Here is a 20,913-nt window from a genome sequence, read left to right on the forward strand (position 1 = left end):
GACAGACTGGGGTGCCTGGTGCCTGCACGGTTCAGCACCCAGGCTCCCGGTGCCACCCCCAGCTCCCAGCCAGTGCTTGGCTTGTGAACGAGCACGTGACATCCCTGGGGAGATTGATTCAAGAAACCTGGGGAGAAGGGGCCTTTTCCCCGTGTGGACAGATGAGGCCTGGGGCTCTGAGGGTAACAGCCTGACCAAGAGAACAGCTGGTGTGGGTGGACTCCCAGGGCTGCACGGATGCCTGGATCCAGCCTTGCCTGAAGCAGGTCCCTGGATCAATCAGGACCTGAGCCATTTAAGTCTGTTTCTGGCTTAGGCTGGGCACTAACGTGGACTGCAGGTGGACCATGACCAGCCCTGCTGTGAGCAAAGAACGAGAACACTCTGCCGACTGATTTGAACTGTTCTCAAACTAATGGGGAAAAAACCTGTAATTTACTTTAGAAGAATGATAATTCTGACCAGACTCCTGGAGCAAATGCTGCTGGGGGAGGGGGGTGGGGGGGATGGGGAAGAGGCGCCCACTGGCTGTGCCCTCCAGCCTGACCTCCGTGACCCCTCGGAGCAGGTGGCACTGGGCCTGTTTAGGGATGAACAAACAGAGGCCCGGAGGCCAGGGGGCGTCCAGCCAGTGAACGGCCAGCAGGCCAGCAAGTGAACGGAGGCGACGCCCACACCTCCTCCCTCCCGGGGCGGCGTGGGCACAGCGCCGACGGGGCAGTGGCTCCCTGTGAGATGGGGCTGCTGTGCATACAGCAGGCACCAAAAAGGGGTCTCCTGGGAGGAAGGATGAGGGGTGCAGGGAGAGGAGGCTGAGGCTCTAGAAGGGGACCTGTGCACATACAGCAGGCGCCCAATCCATGCACCAGGCCCACACACCAGGGCGTGAGGGCAGGATGAGGACCCTCCGCAAGGAATAAACCGCCAGACGGGGCTGGGGCCGCACAGGAACAGGCCAGGCCCATCCTGGGGCACAGGGCACTCGCCTCCCCGCTGGCTGCCGGGCTCAGCCTGGGCTCCCCGCACCCACCCCAGATTGCTCGGCCGCAGGGCCAGGTGGCGGCCTGGGACACAGCTGGGCCCTGTGCACCCTGCCGGCCAGGCCACCGTGGGAACTGCCCGCGTCAGGAAGAGGCAGGAGGAAGGAACAGTGAGGGGAACCTGTTTCGCGGCAGGTGCAGGGCCACCCCGGGCCACACGGCTCCAAGCGCGTCCAGTCCCATGCCCGGCAGGCGCCATCCCCTCGGGGTCCGGGGCAAAGGCTGGCCCCAGAGTCCTCCAGACCCCGTGTCCCCGTCAGTGAGTCCCGCCAAGGGTCCACAGGTGGCCCGTCCACTCCCCTGGGTTCCACTGAACCCCCAATGTGCTGCGGCCTAGGGACCGCCACCGACGACGTGGCTGTGAAGCGGCTCCCGCCGACTCCTGGTGGACGGGCCTGAGACCCCATTTACAGCCCCAGCGCCAAGGCCCGGCCGCTCCCAACCCCGGAGCCGCTGTGGTCACCCAGTGGGGGGACGGCACAGGCAACAGCCGGTTGGGCCCCAACATCAGAGCCTGGACTCCTGCGCGTCCCCGCTGGCCAGGTCCGTCTGCCGTCGGCGGGCCTGCACGCACCGGGGGGGTCCTGCGCGTCCACCGCACCCTCCATGTGCCCAGGGTCGGGCGCACCCCGGAGACACTCACCTCCGAGCCCAGGGCCCAGGAATGTGGACGAAGAGAGGCCTCCAGGGGGCTCGCCGAAGGGGGCGCCCTCGCTGTAGGTCTGCGGAGAGACGAGAGTGAGGGGCGCTGGGCACCCACTCCGCGGCCAGGGGGCAGCACATGAACCCGCGTCCCTCAGCCCGGAGCCCCACAGCCCAGGCCGGCGTCTGCCCTCCCCACTCCGAGCCTCGGTTTCCCCTTTTGCCCCACCCCCATGGAGAAGGAAGACCCGCGTCCTGGCCCCGCAGCAGCCCCTCACCCGGCCGGGGTCGAAGGAGGACGCGCTCTGGTCGCTGGAGCCCCAGGAGCCCGAGCCGGGCCGCTCCTCGAGGCCTGTGGGGCAGGAAGAGAGAGAGAAGGTCACCCCCGCCCTGCCCAGCTCCGAAGCCAGCTTCGGTCCCCATCACCTCGCTCGACTCGGCAGCCTTCTCGGGCCCTCCCCGATCCAGCCCAGCCCTGGAGTCTGTCCGGCGTCCCCCAGCCATGGCACTGCCCATACTGACACCACTGCCACCGGCAAGCACCGCAGACACCCTGGCCCTGAGCACGCCTCTAGCGCCGCAGCTCTAAAACTGATTCCATCAGCTACCTCTGCCAGCCAACTCCTAGCCATCCATCAAAGCCCCAGGCCCCACCCCCGCAGTGACCAGGCGGAGGGGGCTGGGGCAACTGTGTCAGGCTCAGTCTCTCCTGATCCCACGATACAGGCCCACGAGGGCACTGGTGAATGGGTGCTGAGCAATGAGCTCTGATCTTGGGAGGGTGGGAGTCTCCCCCCTCCCATCACTGTTAATTTGGGGCGTGGGGCCACCCCTTTGTTGAAGCAGCAGCGGCAGCCGCCACTCAGTACCCGCCAGGCACAGGCTGCCGGCCCCTCTAGCTGGAACTGAACCCGTCACCCACCAGGGGCAGTCAGAGGCCCGAGGCGCAGCGGGCGTTAACCCGTGAGCTGAGAGGACCCGGGTGGGGTCCTTATCTCCCCACACACTGTCCCAGGCCCCGCCCAGAATCCCTCCTAGGCCCTTCCTGGGCTGGGGGCGTTTGACTCCATCCGTGGGGGGCCGAGGGGCACAGAGCACACGGCCTGGACCAGCAGAAGGGGAGCAGCCCCGGGACCCTCCCTCTCTGTGCCTCAGTTTCCCTCCTCTGTAAATGGGATTACAAACAGACTCTACTTTGCAGAACCGGGGTGTCCACAGCCACTCTGAGTCTGAAGGCCCCCCAAGCCAGGCTGGGGCGGCAGAGACGGGGATGGGTGCAGCCCAGCCATCTCTACAGGCAGGCCCCCACCTTCCGACCCCACGCGCCCCAGCCAGACCCTTCACTCGCCCTCCTGCCTCCCCTGCTCATCTGTACCAGAAACTTCTTTCCAATTACATCCTTCTATTTCGGGGCCTTTGTGTTAATCATTCCCCCAGGAGAATCGGTGTTTAATTGCTGTCTAATTTACATAATTATGCATATTAATCTCCCTGCCAAATGAATATTCATATCTCATTTAGATTTTGTTTTCTAATCAAAAATTTCCAATGTGATTACGGTGGGGGACTGGGGCGCTGCCTCGGCGGGTGGGGGCCAGGCAGGGGGCTCCCACGGTCTCCGGGAATCCATCCGGCATCTGCTCCCAGGTTTGGGGTGCTGCACCCAAAGCCCTGGCCCCACTGGGGCTCTGGGGAGGAGAGCGGCTGCTGAGGCAGGGGTGACCCTGGGCAAAGCGCCAGCACCTCGTGAGCCTCAGTTTCCCTCTACATCCACTTGCCTGTCCTCCCCTCCCCCTCTGGAGCAGCCCCCACCTGAGATGAGCTTGTCCCTGCTCTGGGTGCCCCCACACCCCAAGTGGGCACCCACAATGTGGCCCCAGAGGCGCCGGGACCCCATAAGAGTGAGCAGGGAGGCCATGTCCCAAGGCCAGAGCCGGGCACCTCTCGGGGAGAGCTGTTCCCACACCCACAGCCCCCCAAGGCCCGGGGACTCCCCCCAAGCATGGGCCCCGGGAGCTCCTGGCCACCGAGCCCTCTCTGCCCTTTCTGGAAACCCCCTCGCTCAGCCCCGGTCACCCCCTTCCAGAAATGAGAGAAATAGGGCCGGCCCCTCGCCTGACTTCCATTAATACTGTTATTAACCCCCTCACCGATTAATTATGCATTTTAATAAGCCGGTCATGAATATTCATAGCACATCCTTGTTCGTGTTCTAATTAAAACACACTAATAAAATAAGACGTTGCTGTCAGACAGTAGTTTTCGGATGATTTTTTTCTTTTTAAACGCTGGAGGTGAACTGCTGGCAGGACGGCGCCTGGAAAGATCTCCGGGCTCAGACCCAGCCCGGCTGGCCCGGGAGCTGCGGCCAGAGCGGGGGGCGCCTGGGGCCCTGGGGGCCGGAGCCCAGGCTGCTGCAGGGATGACCAGGAACGCCCAGAGCAGGGCGGGGGCGCATTTGGCTCCCAACAAACCCTGCTCCCGGCTGGGCCACCCCCTCGCCGTGTCACGGAGGGCTGGCCCCCGTCTGATCAAACAGGGAGTGGGCTCGGCAGCTGCACACATGTGTTGGGACTGAGTGGCCCATGTCCTGGGCCGGACTCCTCTGCGCAGGGCTGGCCCAGTCGGGCCCCTGGCTGCTCCAGTAAATGCAGTTTTATGCGCACGCACCCTTTTTCCCGTCCCGTCCTGTCCACCCCCGTCCACGGTGGCTTCTGCTGCAGCGGTGGACAGGTCAGCCGCCACAGAGACTGGCCGGCCCCTCATGGAGAAGGTCGGCCGACCTGGGACAGAAGACAAGTCCCCGAGCCAGTCCCTCTGCATAGAGAAGCCAGCCTCCCGGACAGGAGCGGGGCTATGGGGCGGGACGGGCACAACGCAGGTGGGCATGGGCCCCCCGCACAGCCCTGGCCGCCGTCCTCCCAAGACCCACAGGCACAACCAGGGGGTCGTCAGCCTGGCCTGCAGCCCAGCTCTGTAAGCGCCCCCCACCCAGGGGCCCAGGCTGCAGCAGGGAGCAACCCCCTCTCCTTCCCTCCCTCCCTCGGCCTGCCCCAGGGGGCCCTCCGTCCCCGGGGTCAGGCCACGTCCCTCCAGCACTGTCCTCCCAGGATTCCTGGGGACACTCCACCCCAGGCAGCCAGATGGAGGTTCCAGAAGCAAAACCCAGCTCTGCTCGCTCCCTCTCAGCCCTGCCATGGCTCCCTACCGCCCTCACGGCAGAGACCAGACTCCCGCCCCCAACATGTGAGGAGACCCTGGCCCCCACCCCCAGCAGGGGTCCCCACACCTGCTCACCTTTCCTCCCCTTCAGAGAAGTCACCTCACTGATCCCCTCTCAGCCCGGGGCCCTCTGTGCAACCCCAGCGTTGCCTGCACAGGACTGGCCCCCCCAACCAGCCTCCACAACCTTTCTTTTCCATTTCTTCATGGCGCCCACAAATAATGTAACGTGTCTCCAACGGGACTTCCTGCGACAGTCACCAAGTTCTCCGCCTGCGCTGTGCACGGTGGCGGCCACGTGCGTGTCTGAACCGTGGCCAGTGCAACCAACAGACAAATCCCGCAGTTCTCCGTGGCCGTGAGCACCCTGAGTGGAGCTGGACGGCTTGTGCCTGCTGCTCGGGCGGCGTGGCCCCCGAGACAAAGATCAAAACAACGACGACAACAACAGTGACAATAAAAATCACCACCACGCACCACAACCTCACTGGGTGGATGCGCATCCGGACACCCCAAGAACAACTCTCCACTTTCTCTCTTCCTGCAGTTTTCCCGGTGCTGCTGGGACCCTGAGCCTGTCTGTCCCCCACCAGCTTTTCTCGCATAATCAAAGGACAAGACACCGGCCGGTGGCCTCTCCAGCTGCCCTGTGCCCTGCGGGGTCACAGTGGGGCAAGGGAGACAGGGGGTTGAATTTGGGGGGCAGCCCTTCCTCGGGGGCCTGTCGGCTCCCACAAGCTGGGGGGGGGCTCACTTCTCGTGATTTCTGTTTTGGGCAATTTTCTCATTTTCCTGTCCTGGAGCCACGGGGGCTCCAGGCCGCCTCCCAGCACCGCCCTCTGCGTTCATACGCAAAGGTGCTTGTTTTTCATTCTGCGGGGTTTTAAATTTTAATAAGGTTTCCAGGGCCGGTGTCCGAGCCCTGCCCAGCGCCCCGAGTTCTATAAAAGATCGGGAAGGAGGAAGAGCATCGCCCCCACCCTGACTCCAGGCGGGAGGGCGGCCGGGGAGGCTCTGCCCTGGAAGGGGGGGTGAGAAAGCAGGGGGCCGCCACCCCCCACCCTTCCTAAGACTATGGGGTCCCCCGGAGCCCCCAAAGCAGCAGTCCCTACCCCCGGCAGAACAGGAAGCCGTGTAGACAAAACGGGCGGCCTCATCCACCAGGAAGGGAGGCTTCGCTCCGGCCCCCCTCCCGAACCCCCAGCCCGGGGCTTTGCCGGTGGGTGGGGCCGGCCCTCAGACGGGGCCCACGAATATGGGGCAATTCTCGGAGTGGAAACTGCCCCCCACCCCCAAATTTAAGATCCGGGACCAGAGTGACAACAGAAAGACCCCTCCTGCTTCGGCCTGAGGGGGACCACGCAGTCCTGAGCGTGGGGACAGGAGAACCGCCCGACCCCAAGTCCGAGCTCAGAAAGCAGCCCGGCCGCCTCTGCGTGGAGACACGCGGGGAGGCGGACGCAGACGCGGAAGACGGAGCGAGCCAAGGATTCGGGGTTTAACGGGGAAGCAAGCACGTCGGGGACAGCGGCCGCCGCTGCCAAGGGCGCTGCAGAGCCCACGGGTTCTCTGTTCTAGAAGGAGGAGACCTCAGAGAGAGAAGTGACGGAGAGGTGACCGCAGCGGATCGCAGCCAAGTTTAAAGCAGGATGGACGACACGGAGGAGACACTCGACGGGAGGAGGGCGCGTTCTGGAAACGCCCCAGACGCAGAGCAGAGGCAGGGATGTGAGACCTGACCCGAGCCGCCTGGGAGCCGGCCATGCTCCGGAAGGAACAGGAGGGACACCCACCCAAACTGAGCCGCCACAGACGCCCAGGGCTCCCCCCCACCCCCGGGAAAAACGGAGGAGAAGCAAAGAAGGCGGGACAGAAGCGTGTGCATTCGCTGGACGCCCAGGACGGCCGGCCGGACGAGGCCTCCCCAGGGGGAGCGGGGCTGGGAGAGGGGGCAACCGGGGAATCCCCTCCCCAACCAGCTGTCCCTCCGCGGAGGGGAACCTGCCTGCGAAAGCCACCAATGTCCCCTGCTGGGAAAACAACCCCTGAAGAAACGCTCCAGACCCAGAGGGCGGGTTCCACAGCCGGTGCGGGTCAGGAGGACAAGCCGGGCGCCCACTGTGGGGTCCCTGACTGGCTGCTCCCGCCCCCACTTTGCAGATGAGGAAACTGAGGCAGAGGAAAGTAAGTCCCTCACTTGCTCTGAGCCTCCTAACCAGCAGAGTCGATACACAAGGACCCCTGCTTCCCAGCAGGATTCTGACTTGTGCAATTTGCAAACGAAGAGAAACAATGTTTCCAAAATGTGGCGATTTCTTTACACCAGACACCAAGGTGGGGGAGGAGAGCCCAGAAGGTGCCTTCCTCCTCCTCCATGCAGGAGAGGGAGCCGGGATTTCACCCCGGGGGTTGCCAGAGCGAGAAAGGGGAGCTTTGAACGTGTTCTTTAAAACCGTGAATATGACCACCAGTCGAGCTGCAACCAGCACGACCTTCCAGACCCGAGTCAGGAGACTGTGCGCCCGACAGACGTGGCCGCAAGGAAGGAGGACGAAAGCAGAGAACCTGAAGCGAGGGCATGGAAGCAAAGGCCGAAAATATAAGGCCGCTGAAGACTTAATCTCTTGGAATCTAACACACGGCACCTGCAGCAAGTTCTGGAACAAGCAACTCAGGAGATGAAATACGGTCAGACGCACAAAGGTATACACCAAGTCACGCGGACGAGGAGCAGGGCTGGAATATTCACGGGCAAGTCTGAATTCAGGGACGAGCTTCTGCTGGAAGAGAGGGTGGGTTTGCGGGTGACAGGCTGGACCCACAAAGAAAATCCCGCCCTGACTTGAGTTGCTCGAGCTGATAACCTGGCGTTCGAATCCTCCGAGGCCGGAGAAACGCCCAGCGATGCATTAACCACAATGAGAATCTACACGTGGTCGAGCGGGAGACCAGAGCGCCCAGCTCCGCGTCCAACCATCCCTCATCCCTCGGGTACCATGGAGCGTGACAAAGGGGCCCCCATTTCTTCAAGGGCGGGAACGCCCAGCATCTTCCCAACAGCAGCTCGAGCCACGTCTGATCTCTGCATTGGTGGCCTAGCAATTCGCCAGGCCAGAGATCTCCACAAGGACTGAACTCCAAAAAAAAAAAAAAATTTTTAGAAAGTCAAGTATCTATAGAAAAATGAAAACATGGATCTGCGATGCCAACGGGGTACGGCTCGAGGCTGAAGCAGCCCTCAGAGGGATGGCGTAACGCTAGCCACTTGACGACTCGACCAACAGGAGAGAAGAGAATGGACAAAAGTGGCCATCGAAATTCAAAAGTCCAAAAAAATAAAAACAACTTTGAAAAGAGGAGGAACTAAGACAGAAGTAGCACAGAGACAGTAGTCAATTGATAAACATCGATTCGACAATGAGGTGGATTCCCTGGAAGAAAAATCAATGCGACAGACAAAGCACGAGGCAGCTGCCCAAGGACAAAAGAACAAAAAGGAAAAATTAGTAAATTTGGGGACTGACACACGGACTGCACCCCCAGCCAAACAAGGACAGGATGCTTTACACACTCCAAAAGAACGCAACGTTAACCATCTTCAAACATGCCCGAAAAGGGGGCTCTTTCCCTAAGAAAACGCTACAATTGACAAGAGGCATGGACCAAACCTCAGGAGGAGGATTTCGCCACAGAAACGAGGCAGCTCCTAAAGGAAGGGATGCGAATGGGCGGCAGGGCGGCTCCCCACGCGCCCGGGGACCAGGGTCCCAGGCAGAGACTGTTCCAGAGAAACTGGGTCAGAAATACGGGGGGGGGGCCGAGGGCAGCCCCCCACCCGCTCCGACTTAGGAAGACAGGCAAGACGCCAACGAGGAGATGCGGGGGCCAGCAGGTCGGGTCCGTGGACCATGCCCGAAAGGAACGCATGCGCTCGCTGCCGGTGGTCGTACAGGACCAGAAGGAAACGCCCTGAACACCATAAACACACACGGAAAGATCCGGAACCAACAGCCAGTGTCAGGGTTGGTCCTGCAGACAATGCGCCAGGCAGCACGCGCTGTGCGGTTCTAGACCGGCGGGCGTGAGAAGGCACAGATCACCTGCCCCGGGACGGCTTGATGGTTCACCTGGGAGACCGAACCAGGGGGAAAACACGAGTAACGAAGGATGTCAGGAGGCGACCAGGGAGAAAACGGGACGAGAAAGATCCCCGAACCACAGCACGGGAAATCCTCAAATACCTAGAAATAACCCTCACTGGAAAAGTACGTGAAGGAATTAAGACAAAACAGTATAAAATGACTAAGTGCCTTTTATCCCAATTTTCAAAGTTTAAAAGTAGTAAGTGTCAAAAGACAAAACTTAGTGGGGCCGGCCCGTGGCATAGGGGTTAAGTTCAGAGGGCCTTGCTTTGGTGGCCTAGGTTTGCGGGTTTGGATCCTGGACGCAGACCTGCACCACTCGTCAGCCACGCTGTAGCGGTGTCCCACATACAAAACAGAGGAAGATTGGCACAGATCTTAGCTGGGGGCTAATCTTCCTCAGCGAAAAAACAAAAAGAAAGGAAGATGGGCACAGATGTTAGCTCAAGGTGAAATCTTCCTCAGCAAAAACAAAACAGATAGAGAAAACCTCAGGTTCTCACAACAGGAAAATACAGTACTACAGAGACAAACAGTTCTTCCCAAATTCACCTATGAATTTAACATAATATCCAAATTCCAAAGGTTTTTTTTGGGGGGAGATGTGGGAAGAAGAGACATAGCATAATGATTCTAATGTTCATAAAAAATAATCAGTGTGTCTGAAAACATGGGGGGAAAAAAACGAAAAAGAACTGAGGGAGGACAATAAAAATACCATAAAACTACAATAATGAACATTGAGTAGCACTGAGATAGTAACAGATAAAAAGGTAGAAAAGTGAGATAAAAATTCACAGGTAATTGGCAATTTAGGAAATGCTTTGAAGCCCTTCAAAACCACCAATAAAGGTTTCCTTGAGTTTATTCTCTTGCTCTATAACTTCCTAACTTAAATGCTTAATCCCACTCTTTTCATTTTATCCGCTTCAATGAGAACATCAAAAGCTATGATTCCTCCCCAAGTACAGCTTTGGCTGCACCTCAGTCTCAACGTGTTTACATTACTGCTGATTTCTGTCTAGCCTGTCTGGGCTGTTTTGATTTCCCCTTTAACCCAACAGGCGGGTAAAAAGGAATTTCGGTATTTCCAAGTGGTTAGGTTTTTTTCTTTCTTTCTCCTTTTTGGTTTTTTATTTCTAGTTTTGCTGCATTGTTCTCAGAGAATGTGGTTTATGCTTTAGTCTTTATTTTTTATGTTAGAGGTTTTTACTGTGCCCAGTATGGGGTCAATTTTTATAAAAGGGGTGTGGTCTTTATTTATAGGGCTTGGCCTTTAAAAAGACATACGCTTGGTAGATAAAGTGCTTCTAGGGGCCAGCCCGGTGGTGCAGCAGGTGAGTGTGCACGTTCCACTTCTCGGTGGCCCGGGGTTTGCTGGTTCGGATCCCGGGTGTGGACATGGAACTGCTTGTCAAGCCATGCTGTGGCAGGCGTCCCACATATAAAGTAGAGGAAGATGGGCATGGATGTTAGCTCAGGGCCAGTCTTCCTCAGCAAAAAGAGGAGGATTGGCAGCAGATATTAGCTCAGGGCTAATCATCTTCTTCTTCAAAAAAAGTGCTTCTAACTGGAGATGTCCCTCAGAATGGCCTGGAAGCTCTGACAGGCCCCGTCTGAGCCTCTGCACCAGCGGCTCTGGGTGCAGGGCCCCGGGACGCGTGTTCTGAGCAGCCCCACGGGTGCACAGGGCCAGGAGCTGCTGTGTCAGCTCAAGCTTGATCACTTTGCTGTTAAGCTTCCCTCCCTCCCACTCACTTTTCACATCTCTGATCTGCCCAGGATGGCAAAAGCACGCTTTTCTCTCCTCCCACATCTTTCCCCATAGGTTCCTCAACCTGATACAACGAGGAACAGGCACGTTCACGACCATCACATCAGCACTACAGAATGGACTGTCAACCAATTCCTAAAAATGTTCTCAAAATGGCACTAACGCCAGAAAACCATAAATAAGAAGACAATGTAAAAACAATACCTGTAAACCACTGAGACAAACTAGAAATCTCCACCAGTAGCAATGGTTACAAAGAGAGAGTGAAGAAAAAAGGCTGCAATGTAGATGACAAAAGATTAACAACCTCCCTATATAAAGAGTTCTTGCAAATCAGTAAAAGCAGAGCAGGGCAGGGGTACAGGACACTATGGGAGGCAGGACTGGGTGGTCAGCTGGGATGGTTACAGCTTCTTCATTGGTAAAAGATGGCTAATAACTATACCTATTTCCTCGACCTGTGAGGATGGAGGGCTCAAATCAATGATCCAAGCTTGGTGGCCGGCACACAGTGCTCCAGAAATAGTGATATAAGTCCTGGTTGATAAGCACTATCATCGCTGACGTTCAAAAGTTCATCGGGTGTCGATAAAAGGAACAAACTGGTGGTACAGCCCACAACTCAGATGGATCTCGAGAGAATGAGGCTCAGTGAAAAAGGCCCATCTCAGAAGGTTCCACACTGTGCGAGTCCACACTCAGAACACTATCGACATGACAGAACTGTGGGGTGGAGAACAGATCAGCGGTGGCCCTGGGTGTGGGGGGGCCCCAGGTGTGGCTATGGAGGGGGACGGTGTTCTGATTGGACGCCTCTTGCTCTGCATTGTGGCCATGGCCTAACGGCCCTACATGCGGCATGAAACACACACGCACACGCGCACGTAAACTGGTGAGATCTGAGCAAACTCGGGGGCTCGTCCTGATCTCCCGCCACAGATGTGAGGGATGTCGCCGCTGGGGGGGGCGGCGGGGGGGAGGCCAAGGGAGGGAGCGAGGGTCCTCCCTGGACACTTGGCTGCAACTTCCTGTGAATCTCTAGTTTCCAAAATTAAAAGCCAAAAACAAAAGTTGATCAACTCCAAAATAAGAAAGAAAAAGGGCACAAGACAGTGACGGGAGACTCGTCACAAAGGAACTCACGTGGCGGATGAGCTCCTGCAAAGACGGCCGCCCGTGAGCGGTGACATCAGCACCCTGGAAACGGCGGACCCCTTTCTGAGGCCCAGCGAACGGGAGGAAACTTAGGAAGAGCCGGCGCTGGCCAAGGCGATGGGACACCAGGGGACGTGCCCAGCGTGATCACACGTCCACGGCCAGCGTCCTCCGTCCAGAATCCACCTGGGAGGCCGGGATCACAGGGTCCCCTGTGGAGACGACACAGCGGCCGCCTCCCCTGCCCTTGGTCTTTGCCCTGAGCGGGCGCCACGTCCACAACTGCACAAACCCAGAGAGCCGCGCGGACGGTAAAAATAGGAAGACGCTTCCTCTGCTGTGTCACCGAGTGCTTCCTGCCGTCCCTGGGGCCTCGGACCCACCGGCTCTGGCCGCGGACGTGCTGTCATCGGGCCCGGGCCCCCTCCAAAGGGAGGGGGACACACTCGGCTCGTCTTAAACGCCCTCCAATCCGGATAAAAACCCGCATACCCGCCTGGCGCGGCCTCGCCTCTCCGACACCATCAGAGGGAGCCAGGCGGCCCCCACACCCACCCGCCTCCCGCTCCAGCCACTATCGGGGACACCGCCCAGGCCGGCCGGCTGCTGACCTGCTGGCAGAAAGTGCCCTTTCGGGATGAATCTAGGAGCAACTGAGGACTCAGAGAAACCAAACTAAATAGACGCCAGGCCAGCACAGACGAGGAGGGTGACGGGACCCTGTGCCGGGGACCCACAGGCACGTGGAAACTCCTGACAAACGGTGGTGGCCCCCCAGCCCCAGGCCAACACGGCCCGTCTGGAAGGATGGTGACCCACTGACGGATGAAAGAAACTGAGGCTCGGCAAGGGGGTCTCCCCCGGTCCTGCCCTGCTGACGGACCACCCAACCGCGCCCCCCTCCCCAGGGGCTCCAGTCCCACCGGGAAGAGGCGGGGAACGAGCTCAGGGAGGGGAGACCCCCGTCCAACCCTCTGCTGACAGGCAGACGCCTGGCAAACAGACAAGCAAGCTGGGGCTCAGAGGAGCACTGTCACCTGATAACACGGTGTCACAGCCTGGTGGTGTCGGGAGGCAGTGACAAGGCCCTTCGGCTCGGGTCTTAGGGCCTCAGTCCTGTGACCCCCGCCCCAGGCTCAGGCTGGCATCAACTACTCTCGAACTGAGCTGGTGGAGTGGGGTCCCCAGTTGCCTGTCCGGCTGGGGGTGGTCTCAGGCTGGACCAACCATGCCACTTCCCATGAGAGTAAGAAAATTCAGCCTGACGAGTCGGGGGAACAAGGCAAGACCCTAACTGTCCAATGGGGGTCAGGGCAGGGCCAGAGAGCGAGCCGGGGCTGCAGATACAACAGGAAGTCAATCTGCAAATAGTCATGGGGGTCTCACTCAGGCCAGGCGGGGAGCGGGGGGTCTCAGAGAAGAATTTTTCCCGGTGGCCGAGGGGCTCACAGGCCCCTGGCTTCCGCTCCTCGGGGCTGCTGGCCTTGTGAGTGGACACTGGACGAGGGAAGACGGCCTGGGGCAGAGGGGGAGAGGAGGGCATGCCTGTGTCACCTCCTCCAGGAAGCCCCCGGGGCCTGGCCCTCCGCCAGGCAGGGAAGTGGCAGCGCCCTGGCTCCCGGGGCAGCTTCCGAGGGTGGGGCATGGTGGCCTGCGGGGATTTCCACATCTCAGGAAGGACTCCGGCCAGTCCTGCGGCCACTTCCTCAGGCGGAGGGGAAGGCCAACGCAGGGCAGTGGGGCGGCAACACGACATCCCTCCCTTGGGGGTGGGGGGTGAGCGTGAACTGCCCCTCGAGACCCCCTCCTCCTCCAGCCGCAGCCCACTGGACACCCGGGTGGGATTCAGAGACAACTCCAAGATGGACCTTGGGTCCTGGATCCCCAAGACACATAAGGACACAGCTCGGACCCTGAGACCCCAGAAAAACACTAAAGTCCACACCTAGTGCCGGGAGGTACTCCCCAAACCCCACCGATGGTGCAAGTGGACCCCCCAACATGCACCTCCCCAACGGCACCTCTCTCTGCCTACCGCCCTTGACGGCTCTCACCTCCCTATGGGGAGAAGCCCAAGTCCTCCCCGTGGCCCACCAGGCCCCACACGACCTGTCCCATCCTCTCTGTCCCTCTGCTCCAGCCACACGGGCCTCCTCTCTGTTCCTCCAATATGCCAGCCCAGGCCTGCCCCAGTGCCTTTGCACAGGCTGTGCCCCCTGCCTTGATACCATCCCCATCAGGCCTCTGCACCAACATCCCCTCCTCGGAGACAGTCCCCAAGGCCCTGGCTTTGTGACAGCCCCTCCCTGCCACTCTGCTGCCTGACTCCCACTATATGCTGCTTCAGGCCGTGCTGTCTGTCCTCCCCCTGCCTTGTCGGCGGCATTCAGTGCTGGCCAGGGTGACCAACCAGTCCGGGTGTGCCCGGGATGTTCCCAATTTGAGCTCAAAGTCCCAGGAACCCCCTGGGTCCCAGGCAAACCGGGACAGTTGGTCACCCCAGTGCAGGGTACATATACAGTAAGCAACTAACACACACTTGGACGAAAACAGCCAGGAGCTGGGTGGGATTTGGTGAGGGCTGGGGTTCCACGTCACGCCCCTTCTGTGCCTTGGTTTCCCCAGGGCGGATGGATTAGAGACTCAGGACCCCACCTGGGCTAGGGGGACCTCGGAGGCTCAAGTTGCTGCTTCACACGGCCCCCCCGTAAGTAACACAGACACCCTCCCACACACACCAGGGCCCAGGCCTCGCCCCCCCACTCCACCTGTAGGCCTGGGCGCGCCCCCAAACACCTCCTCCCCGGGTGCCCCGTCCGCGAGCCTGGGTCCGGCTGTCAGCCCCGCCCTGGGCTCAGGCCGCGCCGTCCCCGCCCCGGCCCCTCTGCACCGCCCATCTCTTCCCACAAACGCGCAGCCCCGAGACAGCCGGTCCTACCTGAGCTTCCAAACTGGGCGCCGGCCAGGGAGGCGGGCCGGCCCTTCCCGTTGGCCACCGGCAGGGGGAACATCTGCAGGGGAGGGAGAGAGACGTGAGTGGGGCAGAGCCTGGGGACGGGGCTCCGCCTGGAGGAGACCACACAGGGGGAAACAGGCAGCACAGGCCTGGCCGCACGCGCCTGCGCAGAAGGCTCCCCCTGGCCGCCCCCCAGCAGCATCCCGGGAGATACAAACGCTGCTGTTTGCACACTGTTTCCAGCAGAGGAGAGTAACCTGTTAGGCACTTGATACAATGTATCTGCTCTCAGAACCGATACAAAGTTCCCAAGTTGCAACTTAGGGAAGGGAGATCACCGCTGCTCAGCAGGGGGACCAGCAAGGACCACCGGAAGCTCCAGCCCCCTGCGCGACGCACGCCACCTTTCCCAGCAAGCCCAGCATCACTCCCTCGCGTGCCCCTGACCTTAAGTGGAAGGAATGGGGGGGAGAGCCAGGCCCCAACACTGGGACAGGGAGACTGACCCGGGGCGAGCGACCCCCGCGGCACCCCCAGCCCCGTGCTCTGTGCTCAGCAGCTGCCAGAGCAGCTCCCGTGGCACCCCGCAGCTTGCTGTCAGAAGGGGAAACAGGCTCAGACGCAGGACACTGGAGAGACAAGAAAAAGGCTGCCACCCCCACGGTTGATTCGGTGGATCTCCGGGGCCTGATGTGGGACGGCCACACCCCACTCTCCCTCCCTGCCCTGGCTCACCCCAACACAGCGCGCTAAGTCCCTAAAGATTAACCAGCTTAGCAGCATTAACCAGGAAAACCCAACACCAACAAACTCTTTTGCCACAGAAAAAACAAAACACGGCCGCGCCCTGCCCCGAGGGTCTGGGTTTTACAGATCCAGTTTGGGGTTCAGGTGATTCAAATTGGCCAGAATCGAGGTCAAGGGCTTGTTGGGGAGCAGCTCAAGGCCCCCCAAAACCTTCCTTGGCCAGCCAGGAGGTGGGGGTGCAGTGCCTGGGGGCATGACTCCCGTGGTGGCACCACGAGCCCTGGGAGGGGCCCAGAAAGTGGGGTCCTGTCCCCCACGCCCCATTCTATAGAAGGGGAAACTGAGGCCATACGCCACCTGGCCCTGGCAGGACTAAGAGCAGAGACTCATGGGAAGTGTGGGGCCCGGGCGGGTTTTCACAGATCTGTGCCCCAACTCAGGGGCGTGCCCACTCAACTGGTCCAGCCTCCCCAGGGCCCTGTCCTCCAGGATGGTTCCTCCCCCCTGGGGAAACTGAGGCCTGGAGGGAGGGGCTGGCCTGAGCCAGGACCAGAACCAACGGGACCTGAGGCCTGGGGGTCAGCAGCCAAGCCCCTGGGTGTGTGGGGGCTCCACCCCACCTCTCTGTTTCGTCTTCTAGGGTGCCAGAGGCTCTGCTGACGTGGCACTTGTGACACGGGGCACTGGGCCGTGTCCTGTGGGCGCCACAGGCCTCATGACGAGCCCAGACCAGGCCCTGAACCCCTCGGAGCCTCAGTTTCCTTTTCTGTGAAACGGGCTCAGGACTCAGGCCACGTGGGACATCCTGAAACCCAAACGCACGTGGGCGTCTTGGGCACGGTTCAGAGGGGCGCCCTGGGCTGGCGGGGTCACCCAGCCGGGTCACAGGGCGAGCATCTGCCAGCGGCACCCCTCCCACCCACCCCTCAAGCCCAGCCCCAGGCTGGGGAGCCCTCAGGCCCGCGTCTGCCCTCTTTCTGACCCCCTCCAAGACAGGAAGGCCAGGTCAGGGCAGACGGGGGTCTGACAGCGTGGTTTGATTTTCTCTCTGTATTTTGATGTGAACTTCACCCAAGAAAGCGGCTGCCCTTTAAAACCTTTGGTTGCGGTCTAAAAACGAGTTGTTTTAAAGAAATACATTAACTCAGTTTCTCCGGGGGGGGGTGGGAAGGCAGCTATGGGAGGGGACGACAGCTGTAACGGGGGGGCTGCCTCCGCGCCCGCCGCTCGGCCGGGGCATTCTCTGGGACGAATGGAAACCCAGCCCTGGCCTTTCTCCCACGGGACACCGGGCACCTCAGCCCTCTCGGCCTCAGTTTCCTCATCTGGAAACCGGGTGCCTGGTGCTGAGCTGGGGGGAGGACACGTTGGGACCCTCCGGCGAAGGGGCCAGGTCGGGGCCCGTGCGGCCGCCCCCCCGCCCCCCAGTCGCTCCGTTCCGGCCCAGTGATCTATGACTTGTCAGTTTAACAAAAAAACAAGCGAGCTGCACCCCTGATTACTCAGCCGAGGAGGCAAAAATAAGACGGGGCTTAAAAATACCGGCGTGGCCCTTCCGGAGCGGTGGCCCCCCGTCCCGTGGGCTCTGCTTTTCCGCAGGGCGGCTGACGTCGTTTCGGTTTAGGGACTTTTGTTTTCGACAGACCTCAGCGGCCTGGGCCCCGGACGGGTGGAGGGTTAAATTCAGACCGAAAACTCCCTCCCCGGTCCTGTTTCAAGCCCGAACGGTGCTCGCTGGGGGAGGGGAAGCAGCAGGATTTAGGGAACTGGCCGTACCCAGGTTCCTGGGTTTGCCAGGAAACACCAACCACTCCCTCCCCCAACACCCATGACAGGTGGCCCACTGCACAGACAGGCAAGCCGAGGCCCTGGTCCTCCAAGATGCGCCCCAGCTCCCGACATGCAAGGGGAGCTCCGGTTCCAGCCTCGCCAGGGCTGCTGTGTGACCTTTGGAAGGCAGCAACCCTCTCTGAACCTCCATCTGCCCGGCTGGGAAACAGGCCGTTCTGGCGTGGATCAAACTGCCTGGGACATGTGAAGAACGGCTCACTCTCACCAGGGCCCGCCCCCTCCCCAACAGGAAAGCTTCCTCTGGGCCAGCACTGCCCAGATGCCCATCCACATCTCCTGCAGTCTCCTCCTGTCCCCTGCGCCCCAAGCTCCTGGCGACACACCACGCTGGCCACCGCGTGACTTGATAATTGAGTCTGCCGGCTCACCAAGGGTCCCTGCTCCCTGCACAGGCCAGCCAGGCACCGGACACTCCTTTTTTCTTTTTTTGCACACACATGGAGTGAATAACCCTGATCACACCCATTCTGCAGATCACAAATGCCAAGGCCACCACCCCCCCAGAGCCAAGCAAGAGCCTCAGGGCCGAGCCTCCCCATGGAGGTGTTGGAGGCTCTGGGCAGCCCCTCCCTCTCTCTGGGCCTCAGTTTCCCCATCTGTAAAGTGGTGGACTAGCCCCAAGCTGTGCCTGGGCAAACACCTGGGGTGACAGGTGCCTCTGGAAGCTGGAGAGGACCTGGCTGCTGCTCACTGCTGTGGGGGTGCCAACCTACCCGTCGCAGTGCACCCCAACTCCCCCGGCCCCAGCCAGAGGCCCTTCCATCCAAACCAGCTTAAGGCCCGGCTGTCGGGGGGGTTTTCTGCAGATGCTTCTTTCCCAGGAAGCCCGGGGTGTCCAAGAGGTGGCCGGAGGCCTGGGCTGCAGTGGGGAGGAGCCCGGGAGAATGGGATCGAGGCTCACCATGCTGAAGTCCAGGAGGTCGCTGAGCTCCTTGTCCGTGCCCACGGGCGCCATCCTCTGCGGCTGGCTCATTCTCTGACGGTGACAGTGGGCGCAGGGGCCAGGGTGGGCACCTCAGGCCTGGAGACTGCCCTGCGTGGTGGAGAAGGGAGGTGCCAGGACAGACACACACGGACAAACAGGGAGAGGAGAGAAAGGGTGAGCGACTGAGGCCGGGGTGGCCAGATGAGGAGGGGAGAGCTGCTTAAAGGCCCCTCTGACCACCCAGAGGATCTGGGTCTCCCCACAGTGAGTCCCTTCCTGACACTAGGGGTGGGGGCAGGGCAGCCAGGATCCAGGGGTCTGGGCCCCTGGAGACCCCTCCCCAGAGCCCGCGGGGAGTTTGAACAATGAGGGGGGCGGGGTGGGCGCGAGAATACAGCTCCCCTGAACTCTCTCTGCGACCACCAGGGAATCGGGAATCAAATTGCAAATTTTCAACGGGATGCAGGGCGGGGAGCCCGCCGGCCAGAACCCGCCCCTCTCCCCCGCCACTTCTCCCATTTCCAACCCCCCCCACCAGGCTCCCCCACTGGCCACGCCCCCGAGAAGGAGGAGGGGCGAGCCAGGCCCCGCCCCCAAGGAAATTTGGTGGACCCCCCCTTCCCAGCAGCTGTCACAGCACGTTGAAGGCCCGGTCACCCCCAAATTCAAAGCGAAAGAAATCCACAAGTGAGGAGGAGCCGCCCCCTCCCCGTTCACGACCGAATTGGGGGTGGGGGGGGCGCCCTGCGCAGCGACCTACCCACAAAGTTTCCCTCCGCCCCTCACCTCCTCCCCCCACAAAAAACAACCAAACTCAGAAAAGAAAAAAACAACCCTGGGTTGTTTTATTGTCGCGATGTATCCGGGAATTATTTTTAAGCAACTTTGAAAACATCCCTCGCCGCCGCCCGCCCCTGGGGGGGGAGGGGGTCGCAAAAGCAGGGTTTCCCCCGCAGGGTCCCAGGGGCTCCGTGCTAGAATGGGGGTGGGGAATCCACCTGCCAGGCCCCGTCCCACCCCAGCGGAGGGCGAAGGGCGAGGGGTGCGTCCCGCACACAGACAGCGGGCCGAGCCCCTCCGGGTTCCCCGGGTGGGGGGCGGGGGCGGCCGCGGAGCAACCCCAGAGGCTGCGGGGGAGAGGGGGTTCCGAGGTCGAGGGAGACCCGACTTCAGAAGCGGAGAAACTCCCCGCTTTGTGGGCCAACTAGAGACGGGGTGTGAAACGGATGCCCCGGCGCACCCCCTCCCCCGCTAAGTTTTTTTTTTTCTTCTTTTTTGGAGGGCGTGTGAAACTGACTTTTTTTGAGGAGGACGAAACCGCACTCTTTTGTGGGGTAGTTGAAACCGATCTGAAGGCAGACTCGGGGGAGGGGGAGCTGAAACGGGCTCTTAAGAGGGGGCCGCGGCGAGACTTCTGGGGGTCGCCGGGACTTGGGAGGGGAGACTGGGAAAGTGTTGGAACCCACTTCGGGAGACGCTTGGGGGGGGGGCGGCCCAGAGAGCGTCTTCCTCTCGGGGGTGGGGGGGGAGAGGAGGGGTGGGCGGAGGCCCGGGAACCCAATCCCCCGCCCCACCCCCCGCAGCCGGTGCAGGCGGCGCGCCCGGGAGCCCTTTGAAGCTCTGCTGCCGACCCCCAGCCGCCCGCCGCCGCCTCTCCCCGCGGTAACGCGGAGCAGATGTTCCCCCCCGGCCCCCGGCCCCGACCCGAGCCCGCGGCGCGCAGCCCCTTCCCCGGAGACAAAAGGGCTCCCCCTCCCGCGCGCCCTCCCGCGCGCGCCCCTCTCCAAACTCCGGCCGGCCTCCCGGGGAGGGGGCGCCCGGGACGCGCGCACGCCCGGTCGGCCGGCCCTCGGGCGCCCCCGCAAAGTTTCCCGAAGTGGCCGGGGGCGGGGGCCGGGGCTGGGCGCGCGCGCTCCTCCACGTCGCCGCCCCCCAGCGGGCGCAAAGTTGGAGAGAACAATGACTCGGGCGGCCCGCGCGCCCCCGCCCCAGACTCGGGCGACCCGGCCGCCGGCCCCGCGCGCCCCCGGCCCCGCGCGTTACCTGCTCGGCGCGGCCCGGCGCGCGGGCGGCGGCATGAACGGCCCCCCCGGACAAAGGGCGCGCGCGGGCCCGAGGGGCGCGCGTGGGCGGCGGCGGCGGCGGCGGCGCGTGGCCTGGGGCGCTCCCGCGTGGCCGCGCCCGCGGGGCCCTGCGCGGCCGGGGCTGGCGGAGGCGGCGTGCGCGGAGCCCGCGGTGCCCGCCGCCCGCGACGCTGGGCTCGGTCAGCCCGCTACGCCCGCGGCCGCCGCCGCTGCCTCATCTTCCTGCGGCGGGAGACATGTTCCGCCCCCCGCCCCGCGCAGGCCCCGCCCCACGCCGGCCACGCCCACGGCCCGCCCCCTGCGCCCCACCCGCGCCGCCGCGGATCCCTCCGCCGCCGCCCGCGCCCGGCTCCCTCCTCCCGCCCGGCGCGCCCG

General features: G+C 61.7%; 1 protein-coding gene across 37 annotated transcripts in view; it reads right to left on the reverse strand.

Moving 5' to 3' along the window:
• TCF3 (transcription factor 3) overlaps positions 1 to 20,637 on the reverse strand; it is a 35,417-nt gene extending 14,780 nt beyond the window's left edge. For 26 of the 37 annotated variants that reach the window (XR_011440327.1, XR_011440325.1, XR_011440324.1 and 23 more), the window contains exons 1-5: positions 20,498 to 20,636; positions 18,431 to 18,562; positions 14,914 to 14,986; positions 1,961 to 2,034; positions 1,684 to 1,762 (exon numbers count right to left, since the gene is read on the reverse strand). Coding sequence is in view for 20 of the 37 variants with exons in the window: in XM_070272403.1 (XP_070128504.1) it covers positions 1,684 to 1,762; positions 1,961 to 2,034; positions 14,914 to 14,986; positions 18,431 to 18,502 (298 nt within the window). In the remaining 17 variants the exon portion in view is untranslated. Of the gene's footprint in view, positions 1 to 1,683; positions 1,763 to 1,960; positions 2,035 to 14,913; positions 14,987 to 18,430; positions 19,093 to 20,497 lie in introns of those variants that run through there. The other 11 variants (XR_011440319.1, XM_070272407.1, XM_070272405.1 and 8 more) reach the window with 7 other exon arrangements.
• Between the last annotated feature and the right edge of the window lie 276 nt (positions 20,638 to 20,913).

Source organism: Equus caballus, chromosome 7, assembly GCF_041296265.1.
Source record: "Equus caballus isolate H_3958 breed thoroughbred chromosome 7, TB-T2T, whole genome shotgun sequence".
In the NCBI taxonomy this organism is placed as follows: Eukaryota; Metazoa; Chordata; class Mammalia; order Perissodactyla; family Equidae; genus Equus; species Equus caballus.